Source organism: Serinus canaria, chromosome 1, assembly GCF_022539315.1.
Source record: "Serinus canaria isolate serCan28SL12 chromosome 1, serCan2020, whole genome shotgun sequence".
In the NCBI taxonomy this organism is placed as follows: Eukaryota; Metazoa; Chordata; class Aves; order Passeriformes; family Fringillidae; genus Serinus; species Serinus canaria.
Window position 1 is genome coordinate 5,244,146 of NC_066313.1, and position 17,113 is coordinate 5,261,258.

The 17,113-nt window shown below is 41.8% G+C and overlaps 1 protein-coding gene across 1 annotated transcript; it reads left to right on the forward strand.

The window, feature by feature from the left end:
• The first annotated feature begins 333 nt into the window (after positions 1–333).
• GPR89B (G protein-coupled receptor 89B) lies at positions 334–17,012 on the forward strand. The gene is made up of 14 exons (XM_018916852.3): positions 334–469; positions 2,908–2,967; positions 3,738–3,841; positions 5,341–5,447; positions 6,240–6,341; positions 9,162–9,282; positions 9,523–9,603; positions 12,805–12,914; positions 13,869–13,957; positions 14,337–14,429; positions 14,763–14,858; positions 15,416–15,505; positions 16,160–16,225; positions 16,374–17,012. Exons 1-14 carry the CDS (start codon positions 428–430, stop codon positions 16,578–16,580), a joined length of 1,368 nt encoding a protein of 455 aa, XP_018772397.1. The 5' UTR covers positions 334–427; the 3' UTR covers positions 16,581–17,012.
• The last annotated feature ends 101 nt before the right edge of the window (positions 17,013–17,113 follow it).

Genomic DNA, 17,113 nt, shown 5'->3' on the forward strand with positions numbered 1-17,113 from the left:
AAGAAAAATATTCAGACGCCATGAAGGTCAAATGGGAACATGACTGTGACATGAAGGATTGGATCTCACACCGATAGCCATCAGGAAATTCCCTGTCTGCACTTTTGCTTCCCTTCTGGCCCCATTCCTTGAAATATTGTAATTGAAGTCCTGAAAGGCATCCGCAGCCCAGTTCTTAGCGTGGAGGGAGGATGGAGACGGCTCCAAATCAATCTCCCCTCAGAGGGATTGATCCATCCCCTCACGCCGTCACCCCATCTTCCCCGCCCAACGGTCCCTCCCCCAGGGGGCGGAGCCCTTCCGCCGTGGCCACGCCCCCAATGCACCGCCGCCGAGCCCGGGGCACGGGCCCGCGCGCCTGCGCACCGCTGCCTCCGGAGCCGGAAGCGCGGAGGACGGGGCGGAGCGAGGAGCGTGGGGCGCCGCCATGAGCTTCCTCATCGATTCCAGCATCATGTTCACCTCGCAGGTAGCCACCCCTTCCCCGCCGCTGCGGCGCGGCGCCTCCGGCCGGAAGAAGGGCGAGGGAGCGGGGAGGTCCCGCCGTCACCGGGCTTCCCTCTCCCTGCGCCCTGTCCGTGCGGGAGAAGCGCGAGGGCGGCGCCTGGGGGCGCGCGTGCGCAGCGCTCCGCGCGAGGGGCGCGCGGCCCCTCAGGGGTGGCCGGGCCGGACCGAGCCCCGCTTACGTTTAAATTTATATTTCTCCAGTTGGGACAGACAGGGAAGTTCACCTTGCTGGTCTCTACCAAGTGCTTGGTTTATTTCTGGTGTTTCTCAACAAGGCTGATCCTGGGCAGTTGGACCAGATGAAAATGCTTTTAAGTGGATCGCAGAGGGATCTGATTTAAGCTGCTGAGTTGGTGTGAAAGTTTTGTTCTGTAGTGATGAGGGATCAGCTGAGGAAAAGAACCTTTCCCCTCTCAGCAGCAGGTAGCTGTCTTCAATGCACAACTCTAATTCCAGACAATTTTCAGGACAGCTTCTGGCTGTTTCTGAGAAGAACAGTGCCCTCCTATTTAATAATGTTTTGATTTTTGCTTACAACGTGCTTTTTCACTCTTGGTGGCTTGAAGGTTAGGGCTTGGGTTAGGGTTAGAGCATAGCTTTGGTATTGTTAACAGTTCACCCAGAACAAAGACTCCCTTTTTTTTTTGCTTTGAGTTCTGAGCTCTAACTTATTTAATAGCTCTTCCTTAATTTCTGATAGCAGCTTTGAAGCCCCTCATTACCTTCAACACCACCAAGTTAGATGTTCAAGTCGCTACATGTAATTGTCAAATGCTCAAGATTTTGCTGAGTTTACTTGTCACATTCACCTGCAGTGTCTTAGAGTGTGAACTTTTACCAAAATGTCTTTCTTTGCTTTTGTACAGTCCCTAACACAAGGAGAATCTAATCTTGTTGTTTAGTTTTTGGTTATTATTGTACTTACTTATCTCTTCATCTTTTACTTCTTTTTGAAGAGTTTGTCTCTACTTTTTTCCTCCTTCCCACTGTTAAATGTGGAATTACTTGATGCAGATCTCATTTGCTTATCATACTTATTTAGCTTATGACCCCTAGATAGGAGGCATATGGAATATTTTCCCTTTTTGCTTCAAAGTCTGAAGTCCTCCTCAAACAAGTTTTGCCAGCTGTTACAAATCACTCATTCAACCTCATTCCTATTTCAGTTGTTCTTTCAAGGCAGCTGTGTTTCATCTTCTTGCCCAGCAATCCAGGTATTCCTTGTCTGTAAATCATGTTAGTGTGTTACCTTTGCCACTGTGGTTACTCCTGAAGTGCAGGGAAGTAATCCACAATAATTCCTTTGGTTTTGTCTTTGAATGTTTCTCATCTCCATTGTTCAGGATGGGCAGAAAGCTCTGGCCTTTTCACTGTGCTCTGGGGAGATACACTGACTTTATTCCATGATGTCTGACATATACTGAATTTTGTCTTGGCCTGGGACAAAGCTACTTCTGTAAGAAACACTGAGTATTTCCTGAATTCTCTTTTTCTTGAGTTCTTTTAAATCATTACACTCCCTTTCAGTCTGATGAGGAATAGATGTGACTACCCATGGGAGGCCTGAGAACACAGTCCCCTTTTACTCTCAGAAGACAGGTAATTGCAATTTTGGCCACCTTGTTCAATTTGTATTTACTTCATTTAAGTCATCTGCAAAATAGCTGTGATATTAAGTTGATACCCTCTGGAGTGTGAAGAAACTTTAACAAATTTTGTAATGTGCTTTCATGACCACTGAAATGCAAAGTGTTATTGGCTTTTTCTGCTTCACCTGCCTTGTCCTTGTGGCTTCCTGCAGCTCCAGGTTGTGGTTTGAGGCATTCAGCACTGCCTTTTCCCCATCTTGAAGATCCTTGTAGCATCTTTCACCCCTGTTAGACACTGACAATGTGTCAGTGTCTAACCAGATGTGCTGTAAAGACCTCTACAAAATTTAACGTGCACTTCTACTCTACAAGAAACAGCAGATCTTTTTATAAAATTTACTCATCCCTAGAAGATGTGTATTCAAGTGTTTGCTTTGCTTCCATATCTGTATTTCCTGTTAAAAAATCCATAGGCTTTAGTTCTGTAGATTACAAGAGTGAAACAAGAATCAAGAATGCAAGGGATTTTGGCAGGCCAGGAACTGAGGAATTTTGAGAATTTAGGAACACCAAAATCTGTTGTCTTGACTAAATCTTCTTTAAGGCCATAGCATTTTGTATCTGCTATGCTTAGATATTTAAAACATTATTTTTTCCATGGCACCCTGGCAAGTTTTAATCTTTTGTGGATCTTGGGTGCTTTGGGTTAGTTCTTTTCCTTCCATTTGTTTAATTTGCAGTCAGCAGTGCAGTAGGTTTGAGTTTGGCAAGTTGCAGGATGCAGATGTTGAGTGCTTCATCTCTTCTGCAGGTGCTGTTCTTTGGATTTGGGTGGCTCTTCTTCATGCGAAAACTCTTCAAGGATTATGAGGTGAGAAGGAACCTTTCATTACAAGTCTGTATCTTAAAAAAAAGTATCTTAAATACTCCTAATTATAGAAATGTTGTTAAAACTTCATTTAACCTTTTTCCTCTCTCTTTAATCCCTTTATCTTCTCTGCAGTTGCTTTCTTTTTAATTTCCTCTTGTGCTTCTGTTTGAAAGACTCCTTGATATCTGAGGAAATGGGTTCTTCTGTGGCCACTGAAAGTTTCCATACTGGCTACTGTTAAATAAAAAGAAATATGCAGGAGATGCAGGGGTAAAAGGAAACTGACGGAACTGTTTTGCCTTTTATAGGTGGGTAAGCCCACCTTATATAAGGTGAACTTTTTAAGACAAAATGAAATCCAGCTTAACTTTAAACTCAGTAAGATGTATCAGTTGCTGCTGAATTGATTGTGAGGATTGGATGGGATAAAAACTCCATTCTCTTGTCTGTAGTAGAGTATGAGGTTGTAGTCTAGGTCAGACATGGCTTAAGTGCAAGTCAAATTCAGACCCCGACAGTTTTTTTGATGTGGATTTTATTTTTAAATCTGAGGTTAATATCAAAGAGCTCTCTTAGTGTATGTGTTTGCCCTCTGTTTTCCAAGAGGCTTTTGGCTTCCTCCTAAGCAGATAAAGGGCTTGGTGCCTTTAAGCAAGAGACCCAGTTGTGGGCCATCATACCTTGTGATTTGTTTTGTTATCTGAGGATATCAGGATGCCATTCCAGAAATATAAGTGCCTGATGTCTCTGGATTGTTCTCTGCATTGCAGGTGCGACAGTATGTGGTACAGGTAATCTTCTCTGTGACTTTTGCCTTCTCTTGTACCATGTTTGAGCTCATCATCTTTGAGATTTTGGGAGTGTTGAACAGCAGGTGAGTCCGGGAGCCCACTGGGGACTGGCCTGCCTTGTGCTCTGAAGCATCTTCAGTCTAACTTCTAAATTAATGGATTAGTCTTGGATTGGGGAAATCACAGGAGAAAACTGTCAGCAGCTCAATGAAGATGTTTGTGCAGCAACATTTATTTGTTTGACAGAGCATGGGACTAGTAGCCATAAGCTTCCACTTTTCCATGCTGTTAACAATTGGTCTTGGTCCTTAGGGCAGGGCTTTCGCCTTTGATGTTCTCCATTTGTGAAGTTAAATGATTTCTTTTATGGAAGTATTGTAACTCTTCAGATTGTGCTAAGAGCACTTTTCAGATGCTAAAGACTACAGAATGTTTAAGCACTGGTTTTTCTTTGGTGGTCAGAGAAGTGAATAAGATGTGAAGCTAATTGTAGAGTGAAAGCTACTCTGTAACAATACAGGATTTGTGAATCAAAGGTGAATCCCCCCTTTACAATAGGATGAGGACTTTTACATAAAGGGAATGTTAAAAACTGTCATCTTTGCAAGTCAGTAGGAAAGAGAAGATAGAACAATAAAATGTAGAGGCTAAGTTGGGTTTCTTCTTACTGTATCTCATCATACAAGTATAAGAGAGCAGTCAAAGGGGTTGAAAGGCAAGAAGTACAGAACTGATGAAAGGTAATGTTAGTTCTATATGTTATTAATACATGGGGCTGGTAGCCAGAGAGATCACTGAGGAGAATGCTTTTATGAGCTTCAATAAAGGGCTAGACTTCAGTATAGATGAAAACGTTTGCTTCTGAATTAGTTAGGAAAAAGTGACAAGGATCCTTGTAATTTCTTCTTCCCTGAGGATAAGAGTTAATGTTGGGAATGGGGACATGTATTTTTCTGTTCAAGTAAAGTGAAAGGTCAGTTTAGCCAAGATGAATCTCACCTGCATTTTACTACTCTAATTTGGTCAGAGGAGTATTCATCATGTTAATCCGTATATGTATTTATAAAACCTTGCTTTGCAAAGTCTTGCAGATGAGACAATTCACTCTGAAGTGAAACATGCTGACTTACCAACATTAAGTATTTTTAGTCTTTTCAATATGAATTAGCTCTTTTTTTGACTCAGCTGTTCATTAGAAAATTAATTACTGCTTATACTTAGTTTTGATTTACTGTTCAACTAGATGAGTAGTCAGTCACATGAATCATGCTGCAACTGGTATTAGTCACCATAGAAAATACAGTACTTGATAAAAGATCTAGTGTGGTTTTCTGGATAGTTATTTAGTTTTAAATAGACATTCTTGACTTCTGTATTTAAAAATACTATACAAAAACCCAAACCAAACAACTCCCTCTCTTCTACCCTAATTTAAAAAAAAAAATTCCAGATTATTCTATATGCTAAGCCAATATTGTTCATTGCTTGATGTAATTGGAAAGATTTCACTGACATGCAGTTTTCTTTGAGAAATTTGTTGTATTATGATTTTGTGCTAATCAGTATTTTGGCTTTATTTCAGCTCTCGATATTTTCATTGGAAGCTGAACCTGTGTGTTATTTTGCTCATCCTAATCTTCATGGTGCCCTTCTACATCGGTTACTTTGTTGTGAGCAATATCAGATTATGTGAGTACTTGGTTTGTGGCAGGGGAGCTGCCAATTTGAGACTAGGAATACAAATGAGAAATAATTTTGGTTACTGTCCTTGTACCTCCCTTCTTGCCCTGATTTTGTTCTGGCTAAATACCTTCTTTTTGGAACTTTATGCTTTATCATGAACCATTCATTGAACAGTCACGAAATGCTTCACATGACCCCAGCAAATGCTGCTTTTCTTCATAGGTTTCAGCAGAAAGTTGAGCACTTTGGAGTAATATTACTGGGATTTGTTCCTTTGCAGTTTTAAGCTTGCAGCCAAACTCTGCAACCCTTGGCAGGTCTGTGTTTTTCTGCTAGGGGGCAAAAGAAATGAGGCAGAGAAGCTCAATAAATCACTTCTGAAGCAGAAAAGCTCAGTAAATTACTTTTGCTGGTTTTGTTTCTGCTGTCTGGATGAGGCCTCTTCCATGGGCTAATGGACACTTAACCCTTGAGCTGTTGATACACAGCACTCTTTTGTGTGAAGCTTAGACACGTAGGTTGGGAATATTAAATATGTGGCTTTGCCATGAAGATGAAATATTTAAGATTCATGTTCAAGATTGCACAAGGAAGAAGCAGTGAAGTGGTCCCATGTGGACAGCAGAGCCTTGTGTGAGGTGAAGGGGTGCACACTCCAAGCTGTAGCTCTGTCAGGTGACACCTGCTTTGGCCACCTGTTCTCAAAGTAGTATTTAGATCAATGTAGAAATGTTGCAAGCTATAAAAAGCCCTAAAGGAAGAGCCTATTTTAAACACTCCATTTCTCCTCTCCATTAGTGCACAGACAGAAACTTCTTTTTGCCTGTGTTGTGTGGTTGACATTCATGTATTTCTTCTGGAAGTTGGGGGATCCGTTTCCTATCCTCAGCCCAAAACATGGTGAGTTTAATTTTCTTGCTGATTTCTTCCTTCCTGCAAATAGGCTTTGTTATTTCACTTTTATTTTTGAGTTATTATTATCTCAGCTCTGCAGCTGGGACTGTAGAAAGCAGTTCCTGCAACTGAGGGTCTGCTCTGCTTTGAAATCTGCAGTGTGAAGGTTGTCAGACTGACAGAAATGGGTGGATACATTTGGATTATTTTTATTAGTTTTGTTTGAGTGCCACAGGAAAACTTGAAGGAAGTAAGTAAGTTCTAACTGAACCTAGACTATATAAAGACATGGTGTTCTTTTAAAGACACAGAAACTTTATCTCCACAAAAAGTTGATCACAATTTTTATTCACCTACTTCTTTCCATTGTGGAGACTAAACCTAGTGTATTTAAGGAGCTGATCAACAACCAATCCTTATTCTGATGTTTTTTCAGTCAGGTTTTTCTTTCTTGTGACTGAAATCAGATGAGTTTAGCATGAGTGGCTGTCCAGTTGTGTCCAAAACACAGCAGTGTGCCTAAACTCTAGAGCTGCACAGACTCTAGCTAGCAAGGGCCCTGGCAGTTGTGCTGGCTTTGGTACAGATTCCTGCTGTGCAGTTGCACGGGACTGGAGTGTGGGTTGGTAAGTCCTGCTGGATGCCAGAGCTGTTTGTGTACAGAATTAGCTTGGGTGTCTCTGTTGTGGTCATGAGTATTTTCAGTGTGAAGATCCTGTGTGCACTTGGGCTAGTTTGGGTCCAGCAGAGTTGGCTTGTGCCTGGCTGTGCTGAACCCTCGAGGCACTTGACTGTGCTGAAGGATTGTAACACTGGTAGAACCAGACTATTTGTCACCTCTGTTACCTCTGCAACTTACATTGCCCTTCTATTTCCCCTGCACTGGAAAATTGTTTGGATATTGTTCCCAGCAGGTAGAATTCAGTCACTTTCATGGAAATTGGTGAATGTGTCTGTCTGCATACAAAATGCTCAGTTTAGTCCTTCTGTTCTGTGAGAAGCTGCTTGACTCTGTACTCATATGAGAAGTTGTGGGATACCAACTGGTGTAGGGTCTGTTCACCCCTTCATCTGTGATCCTAAAAGTTTCCTAAGAGAAAATGTGTGTCTATCTTTTGTAATTATGTCATTTGCCTCCGAAATTCAGCAGCTGATGTATAGTGCAGATCCCTCTGCCCAGTGTTCCATTGCCAAGAAAAACTTGTGTCCATTGTGAGCTGCATAACGTGCTTGAGTTGGCAGAATGTAACAGTCCAGTGGAAACTTAGCCATGGGGTTTGGGTAATCCTCTTTAGATCACCAAAAGGTTCTGAGAGGCTGTGTAACACCTGCAGATTTCCAGAATGGGTAATAGGGTGTTTTCTGTTTTTAATTGTACTTTACAGGGTGTGATACCTCCACTTAAGAGTTCTGCAGTGCCTTATCCTACCATGTGTAGACATGAGCTTAGAGCAAAAGATTCTACATGTTTATTCCCTGCTGTATTGTTGGGGTGCTGCTGTCCTGCATGTACAGACAAGGCTGCTGTGGGTTTCTTCAGGGAGTGGTGACCCAATTCAGGCAGGTGGGGATGGGGATGGCAGTGTCCTGCAGCTGAGAAGTGCACCATTGAGCATGAGCTCCCTTGGACTGCAGCTTATCTAACAAACTTGAGTTTGGGAGCTTGTAGAAGGAAGGTTATGCCTAATGACACACCAGTATTCTAATAAAGCTCCTACCTCTATCTGAGTTGATGGAACATTCATTCACTTTATGTGTGAGCTTCATGGGGAAGCATTGCTCCAACCAGTGGAATGTCATTTTGAAGGCACCTCTGTTTTAAGTGCTGCTGTCTGACAGTATGTGGGGTAAAAGGCCAGTGTATTGTAGCACATTCTGTAGCTCCTGTAAATCTCTGTGCAGCTGCACATGACTGGGTGTCTCAGTTTCCCTTTGTGAAGTCTTTTTGCCTTGTTTTCATCATTCATTCCACTTCTCTGAAGCATGAAATGTGGTTTGGCGCTCAGCCATCTCAGCTTTGCAATCGTGTAAGCTCTAAATGTGCTGTGTGTGGCAGCTGCTCTATAACCAGCTCCCTAAAAAGTGAGAGGTGTTTACTACACATGGCACTGTGTCCTGGAAAGGCAGGTTGAGGTCTGTGGTTAAGAATAAATGCAGCTTCAGTGCTTGGTGATGGTTAGAGCACAGGCTTGATGTTCATGTTGAATTACATATTTTAGAGTCCACTTGGTGCTCAGGTAGAAGACCTTGTTGGTGGTCACCTCAACAAAGTGTTTGTGTCAACCAGATGAACATTGAACAGCCAGGAGTGGTTCCCAAACCCCACTGTCCTACAAGCACAGCTTGGATCTGATCTGGAGGGGTCACTTCTAATGGGATGGGGGTTCAGACGTTTTTAGGCCAGTTTGCCAGGACCAACTAGTTTGGTGATAATTGCAGAAGTGCCTTTCTGGAAGACCTTTATAAGTGCCTGGTGGAAGATCTGGGTTCAGCAAATGACAAACATACTTTATTAGTTTGGAACCAAAATATTGATGTTTAGTCCTCTCCACAGATCCGTATATCTGTCTTAAGTTTCTTCATAGCTGGAGTTCCCCATCCCTGTTTCTAAGCAGGGTAATGTGATTTCTGAGGGAGACTTCCTTTCTACTCCTTCCTACTCCTTTCTTCTCCTAGTCCCTGTCTGTCCTTCCTGTTACGTGGGGTCATTGCAGTGGGAAGGCAGTCAGATTAATTAAGCAGCTCTGTGTTATGTTAGGAAGGCACCAAGTATGGAGCAGAGTGAAAAGAGCAAGGTTGCTGATGCCATGTTTTTCCCTCCCTCAGGAATCCTGTCTATAGAACAGCTCATCAGCCGTGTTGGTGTGATTGGGGTGACACTCATGGCTTTGCTGTCAGGATTTGGGGCTGTCAACTGTCCATACACTTACATGTCCTACTTTCTCAGGTAACTTCAGCCTTGTGAAATACTTGTCCAGCTTTTGGAGATTTTTTTTTTTCCTGTGACATTGTTTCAAGTTTTTTTGTTACTTTATTTCTGAATCTAGCTGTTGTCATGTCTGCATGATAGAACCATTTTCACTGCTGCTGCATATTCCCCTTACACAGGCTCTTCTTTGCCTCATGGGCATGTGCGCATCTCCTCTGCAATGGGGTAGCAGGCCTAATTGGGGTCTTTATTTTGCAGGAATGTGACAGATGCAGATATTCTGGCTCTGGAGCGACGACTCCTTCAGACTATGGACATGATTGTTAGCAAGAAAAAAAGGTGAGAGGACAACAGTAGCACAAAATCTCAAGGATTTGCAGTCAGTATGGTATAAGATGGTTCTTGAAGTGGTATAAGATGGTTCTTGGAACCTGAATTGGGTTGAGCTGTGTGGTGTTTTGTTCTGGCCTGATACATGACTTTTTAACACTAAGTAGTGCCCTTTGTGGCACAGATTAGGCTTCCAAGACCATTTGTAACTCTATGTGGGCAGCGTAACTGATCTGTAGGATGGGCACCTTTCTCTCCTGCTGAGTCAGGGACCCTTAGGCCACTACAGTTACTCTTGTGGTTTCAGACCAGAAAGTGGTTTGTACATATGGTGGATCCTGGCCAAGGCTGAAGCAGGGTAGTGAGCTGGTGTGGACACTGCTATATTCTTGCAGAAAGCAAGGTTTGTGTTGGTTAAGTTTTGCAGAATTGCAAAACATTGCTAATGTTGATATACTGTAGTACACCAGTGTGCCATCAGAACTCTGCTGGCATTGGTTTAGTTTATTCCATGTCCCCTAAGCTAAAACCCCTACTTTCAGAAACAATGTAATTTCATTTACACTGGAAAGATTTTTGTCTGAGTATTTCATATCAGTGTTGCATATTTCATGTCTCGCGAGTAGTGCAGAATAAATCCAGTTACTGGAGTTACTTCAAAGGTGTGACTGTCTGACACAACAGTCTCCCAGACTTTACTTTTGGTGCCTTAGTGTTTCAATGGAACCTTTTAACATGTGCAGGGGAGCTTTTAGATAGCCTAACCTTGCCAAATTTATCACCATGTATATATCTGCTGAGTATTAGCTCATGGAAGTGTAGTTAAAGCATAACCTCCTTCCCCTTTGAAAATGTTAAGTGGTGAACAACTGTTAACTCTGTATTTGTGGTCATGTATGAGATGGTAAGTAGTGAAAGAATTTAATTACTGAGGTTTAATTGATTTAATTGACTGGAAGAATTCTTTCTTCTAAAAGAATGCCACAGTTAAAAGATACTGTGTAGTGCTGTTTCTGACTCTGCTCTTTTGTTTTGTGCAGTGTTTTTGCATCTCTGGTTGAGGGAGAGTGATAGGGTAAAAGTCAGGATGCCAGAGGCTTGTAACTAACTAGCACATCCATGCCTTACTATGGCCAGGAAATCTTCTGAATATGGCAACTTCCCAACCATTACGAAGAGCCATGTATTAATCACTTGGGAATTATAATGAAACTCATGTGTATGTTTAAAAAAACCCAAGAAAAAACCCAAAACAATGTGCAAAACTAAGTGGTCTCAGAACTGTGCAAGAAGTAGGAGAAGCTTGAGTTCAGTAGATTCTTGTTCTCTTTCTTTCTTTGGCAGGAAGCAGTGGGCTTGCATGATTGGACTATTTGCTCATGTAAAGCCAAATTTAAAAGGTTAGATATGTATCAGTCCCAATGCAACCAAGTAACTGGCAGAACAAGTGGGAATAGCAGTATTTTCCAGCTCAGGGTAAATGCTGCAGTTCCATAAATTGTCAATGATGTGCTGACCACCTTCTCAGTAGTACTGATAGTTCAGAACATACCAGTGAGCGCAAGAGTTGTAAAGCAATAGAACATTAAGCTTTTTGTTTTCTTGGCTGATCCTGATATTTCTTCTCTTTATTCATGCTGGCTTTCTAGTCAGTAGGAGATAGCTGGTGAAAGTTGTTTGCCCTGATGGTTTTTGCGCAGGAATCACTTTTCTCTCCTTCCTTAGCACAATCAAGTAAAGCCTTACAGAAACTCGCCTCTAAGGCTGTCAGTTTCTTTATACTCGCTCTTGCAGGTGTGACATAACTAATCCTTAGGTTTGAAATGCCAGCATTCTGATGGCATTGCTTCATTTGTGTCATGTTAGAGTCAGATCAGCTGATGTGACACACAAATACCACCTAACATCATTACCAATCTGCACACACAGAGTGTGTGGGGTTTGCCTGTGCATCCTTTCTGTGAAGTCTCCAGAACCCCTGGCTGCTGTGTGGATACAGAGATCCCTGCCACTTCTAAAAAGATTTGTCTTTGTGTATCTATAGCCTTGTGTTTTACCTGGACATTTCTGCATTTTTGCTGCAATGCTGTGGATCATTTGGGATGGACCATATGAACTGTGTACTGTGAAGAAAGCAAGGATTAAAAATGCATTTCTTACATTTGGCAGCTATCAGGATTCTAAGATCTCTGTTATTTGTAGTCTGTGGCCATATGTGCTTTTATCTGCATGTTAGGTGCCCCAAGGGTGTTTCTTTTGCTGATGTCAAAGGAATGATGGAATGATTTTTAATTTTTTTTTTTATTACACTGCTTATCAACATCCTTGTAGAGGGCTCAGTGCCAAATGTAGCAATGCTGGCTGCAGCTACAAGAAAGGAACTAAACACCACAGAATCATGGATCATCCTGAGAATCCTGTGAATAGTTTTCACCTTAGGAATGGATAACTTGCTCACAAATTTCAGTGGGGAGAAATGTGAGGGAATGAGACCAGAAGCCAACAGTGCTTGTCGGGATTATGCTGTGGTGCACATGGAAGTGTGAGGGACGATACGCAGCTGCTGCTGGAGTGTTGGAATTAACTTCAGGAGTCACTTCAAATCACGCTTCAAATCGCCTGAAGCATCCAGTGGTTTGGTCCAAGAATGGATTTGTGTGTTTCTGCTTCACAGCAGCTTGTCATGCAGCCCAGCAGTGAGTGACAGCATACCAGAGAGTGCTCTGCACACCATCCAGAGCTCATAGCTCCATGGAAAAGGCGGATGTGCCCTGATAAAGAAGAGGTGTCCAAGGGAAGGGAGGAGCATGAGAAGTCTTCTAATTCCTGAGCTTGAGATAACACAGTCATTTGTTTGAGGAAAGGAAAGCAACTAATCATATGACTGAGAAATCCATTTGAATTCTGAATGTTTAACTGGGTTTAAATCTCTTTAGGTTTGAAACAGGATCCTGAATGGAAGACTTGGGAAGTGTCTCATTGAATCTCACTTGATTAGATCTGGGCTCTACTCCAGACCTAATCAGGATAATTTTATGTAGCGGGATTGGTGTTTAGGGGAAGAAATAAGGGTCATCTATTTTTGGTGAATTTAGTTTAACAGCATCTTCTAAGAAACTGGTGGATTTTTTTTTTGTTGTTTTTTTTTCTTGTTTTGATTTTTCATGAAAATATTGTATTCCTAAGGACTTGTGTTTTCTGTTCTTTCAGGATAGCAGTGGCTCACAGGACAATGTTCCAGAGAGGAGAAGTGCATAACAGACCCACTGGCTTCTGGGGAATGATAAAAAGTGTTACAACATCTGTTCCTGGCAGTGAAAGTATCCTTCATCTGCATGCTGGCACCTGCCTTGGGAGGTGGATCCAGCTTTCTTTGTTTTTAGAGGTAGAGTGTTAGCTGGGATAGTCACAGAGCATTTGTGTTTCAACACATTTCAAGCCTAATGTCTCTTGGGAAGTTTGTTCTTTAGCACTGTCTGACCTTTTGCCCAGGCCTGGGGCACAGTTTTACTGTGACACAGGCAGAAGTTTTATGTTTCTGCCCTGCTCTATAAATGTTCTGTTGCATCACCATGGGTGAGGTGTACAGCGGATCAGGGGACACTTCATGTGCACACTTACTACAGAATCATGGAATGGTTTGGATTAGAAGGGACCTTAAGATCATCCAGTTCCCTGTAGAAAGAGTCTCTTGGGAATGACAAGGGTCTGCACTTCTCTAACAGAGTTGCTTACTAGTGATTTCTGTCAGACCACTTGAAGTGCATTTTGCATATTTGAGGCTGAGGACTCTTCTTCCTCTCCTTTCACGCTAGCTGCTAAAATCAGAATTTGGCTATTTGACAGACTATTCACAGTAATCACTAATCTGTTGCAGCAGTTACTCAGCAGTTTTGTTTATGAAGATGATCTGAGCTGACATATTGTGAGATGCACTTCAGTGGTAAGGGACACTGATCAAAGGGGAGCAGCAGTTTTTGAGGGTTCTATTCTGTGATATGTTTCCCAGGCAAAGAAGTAAAGAATTTGTTGCACGACTGCCTAAATACTGTGTCCTGTCTACCTCCTTAAGCTAGAGTAGTGTGCATCAGGTTTATCCTTCAGATTTCTTTCTTGCCGTTTTAATGAGGACCATGAAGACTGAGTTACAAAGCTATATCTGGATCTAAGAAGAGACCAGACCATTAGATGTGGCCCTTGAGCTGAAGGTGGGGAAAGTTTTCTTAATTAAGAATTCATGATGTGTTCTAGCCTTGACTATGTTGGTTTGCCAGATCTGTCCCTTATCCAGCAAGAAGTGGATGCCCTGGAAGAATTGAGTCGGCAGCTTTTCCTGGAAACTGCTGACTTGCATGCAACAAAGGTACACAGCAAATAACTGCCCAGATGGGTTAGGGGGTCAGAGAACTTTGAAAGAGTACGTGTGTTATGAGAAATTGAAACCTGTTCCATAGGTAAATGGTGAAATGTTGTAATGCAGTGGACTGAGGATCTGTTCCTTTAACTTTGGAGCTAGATGATAGTTCAGATCCATCCTTGAGTCTGCCCCATGGCCCTATAACTATTTACAAGCTTATGAATTAACACTTAGGAGTTCAGAAACATTTGAATTGAAATATGTTGAAAGATAGGGCTTTGTTTGCTACTGTTGGTGCTCTTTTACAGTTTTATGTTGTGGGTGATTGTGAAAATGACATATTTTTTTAATGTTCTGCTCCTTCTCCCTTATTTTGTATTTCCAGGAGAGAATAGAGTATTCCAAAACTTTCCAGGGAAAATACTTTAACTTTTTGGGTTATTTTTTCTCCATCTATTGTGTCTGGAAAATCTTCATGGTATGTAAATGCGGTTTTTTTCATTTTTTTTTCATGGATGTGTGCAAATATATCCTGCATAAATTATGCTATGCAGGCAGTTCATTAAGTAATGCTCTAGTTTCTTTAAAATCCAAAAATGCTGAAAGAAACTGGCCCTTGATTGAAATAAAGCTCTGGATCTGGCTTTTTCTACGCAGCATTACACCAGTAATTCTTACATGAATGTGTTCTGTGTTGCCTTTGGCAATCTGACCACCCCCTGCCTTTTCTTGGTGGTACAATGAGCCTCATGTGTGAGAGTCAGAAATGCTTTTGCCTTTTTGCTTGAATGTGAATCCTTCTCTCTTGCAGGCAACAATCAATATTGTATTTGACCGTGTGGGGAAGACTGATCCAGTCACAAGAGGAATTGAGATCACTGTAAATTACCTGGGAATCCAGTTTGATGTGAGCCTTTATTAATTCTTACAGCCTTTTCAGCAATTCATATCTTATCTAAATAAAATCATCCTGCTGCTAGGGAGAAAGTGATAGACCCTGAGAATGTGGCTTTGGCTTTTGACTTATTGAAGAGGAAAGGAGAATGCGCCATGAATGTTGCTTTCACACTGATTTTATGCTGAGATGGGGTTGGGGTCTTGTCAGAGAGGCAGTGATTTGGGTTTTTTTGCTTTGGAGAAATAGAAGCACTTTAGACAATCTGCTTAGATTAATACATTCAGCTCCAAATTTTGATTTTTTAATGCAAATAGTTGTTCTGTCATTTACACAATCTATGAAAATGGGATTCTTTGTGATTGGTATAAACTAAATCTCCTTCTCTTGTGTTTGGAGTAAACAGTTGCTAATACATTTTTTAAAATGTCTGTTATATAAACCTTGTATACAGTAGATCTATCTGTACAACTAGGAGAGACAAAGACCCTGAAGAATTGGCAGCTATACAAGGTAGTGTAAATGAAGTTAGTGTTTAAGTTTTAACTGTGTTCTTTTTGTTGATACAGGTCAAATTCTGGTCTCAGCACATTTCCTTTATTCTTGTTGGAATAATCATTGTTACCTCTATTAGAGGGTTGTTAATCACACTTACAAAGGTAAGAACCAGGACTCTTAAGTGGTTTTACACAGAGAAATTCATTATCAGATCTTTACCTTTTGATGGAGCAAGTACTGTATAAACTTTAAATATGTATTTGTGTTTAAATATCTGAATATAAATTCTTGCAGAGGGAGGGAGGTAGGAAGAATACCTTTTGCAGGCCATTTCCCCAGTCTCTGTCAGGAAGGAATCTAGCTGTTAAATAAGATGCTAAATGTAAGCAAGGCTTCAAAATGCTGCTGAAGCCAAGGCTTAGAAAGGTTGATGAGATGATGATTAAAAGCATTTGCATTACTTAATTTAAGCTGCTGGTAGGACTGAAAGGCATTAACTCAACCAACAAGTGACTTATTGACTTGCCCTGGCCTTGATACCTGTGCTTAGGCTTCTCTGTGTTGTTTTGTGATTTTTAACACAAGGTGAAGCTGCCTGGGGAAGATTGATGCAGACTAGGGTTTATGAAAGTTTATGAAATGTTTATGAAAGTTTGAGGTTTATGAGAGTAGTCTATAGGTAGTCCTCTAGAATGCATGGTTTTGATGGGGTATTTCGAGATGAAAAGGTATTGAATGTTGTGTACCTTTCACTCTGTTCTAAGGCACATCAGTCTTACCTGATTATTTCCAATGCTTTTGGTTTTTTCCCCTAGTTCTTCTATGCCATTTCCAGCAGCAAGTCCTCCAATGTTATTGTTCTGCTGTTAGCACAGATAATGGTGAGTATGGAGAACCATGGGCACACCCACATGCATTTCTGCATGCACACCTCGTGTGTGTAACACATGGCAGTATCTTTGTGTGCTGCCCTGTTAGCCACAGGACCTGGGGTGAGGCAGTAACTGCTGTCCCTGTTTTGACCTGCAGGGAATGTACTTTGTGTCATCAGTGCTGCTGATCCGCATGAGCATGCCTCCGGAATACCGCACAATCATTACTGAGGTCCTGGGAGAGCTCCAGTTCAACTTTTATCACCGTTGGTTTGATGTGATATTCCTAGTTAGTGCCCTGTCCAGTATCCTCTTTCTCTATTTAGCACACAAACAAGCCCCAGAAAAGCATATGGCCCTTTGAGGCAGAACTGCAGCCATGCACTGTTCTCTGTCCTGTCAGCTGCGCTGCTGCAGCTCCTGTGGAATGCAGAACTTGGAGAGACAGGACTGCTCTGTGTGTTCTGGCTCCTTGAACCTCCACATGTGTCATCATCAAGCTCTGTGGCTCGTTTTGTTCAGTGCCACAGGTGGAAGGGGTGGGGGTGTGTGTATTAAACTTGAAACAGTTAATTGCCAGGCAATAAAAGAAAGCTGGATACACCATGATCCAGGGGCATCAGAGCTTGTGTGGTAGGCTGGCTGAGGGAACACCTCCTGTTGGAACATCATCTTCACAGAAGGCACCAAGAAATATGATTTTTCTTTTGAAAATCAACTTATAATTGGAATTTGGAGGACAGCAATTCTGGAATTAAATATTTGAGTCTGTGGAATTAAATAAGCTTTTGTAATATGCAAGTATCACAGTTGTTTTTTGTCAGTCCCAAAGATTTGGCTGGATTTGAGTCAGAAGGTGGTTGGGATTTGCAGTTCCAACGGGACTGGAGTGGAGAG

Coding starts and splice junctions, on each gene's coding strand:
- GPR89B (XM_018916852.3), top strand. CDS start 428: ATGAGCTTCCTCATCGATTCCAGCATCATGTTCACCTCGCAG. Junction 3,842..5,340: donor TTGGGAGTGTTGAACAGCAG/GTGAGTCCGGGA, acceptor GCTTTATTTCAG/CTCTCGATATTTTCATTGGA. Junction 15,506..16,159: donor TGTTAATCACACTTACAAAG/GTAAGAACCAGG, acceptor TTTTTCCCCTAG/TTCTTCTATGCCATTTCCAG.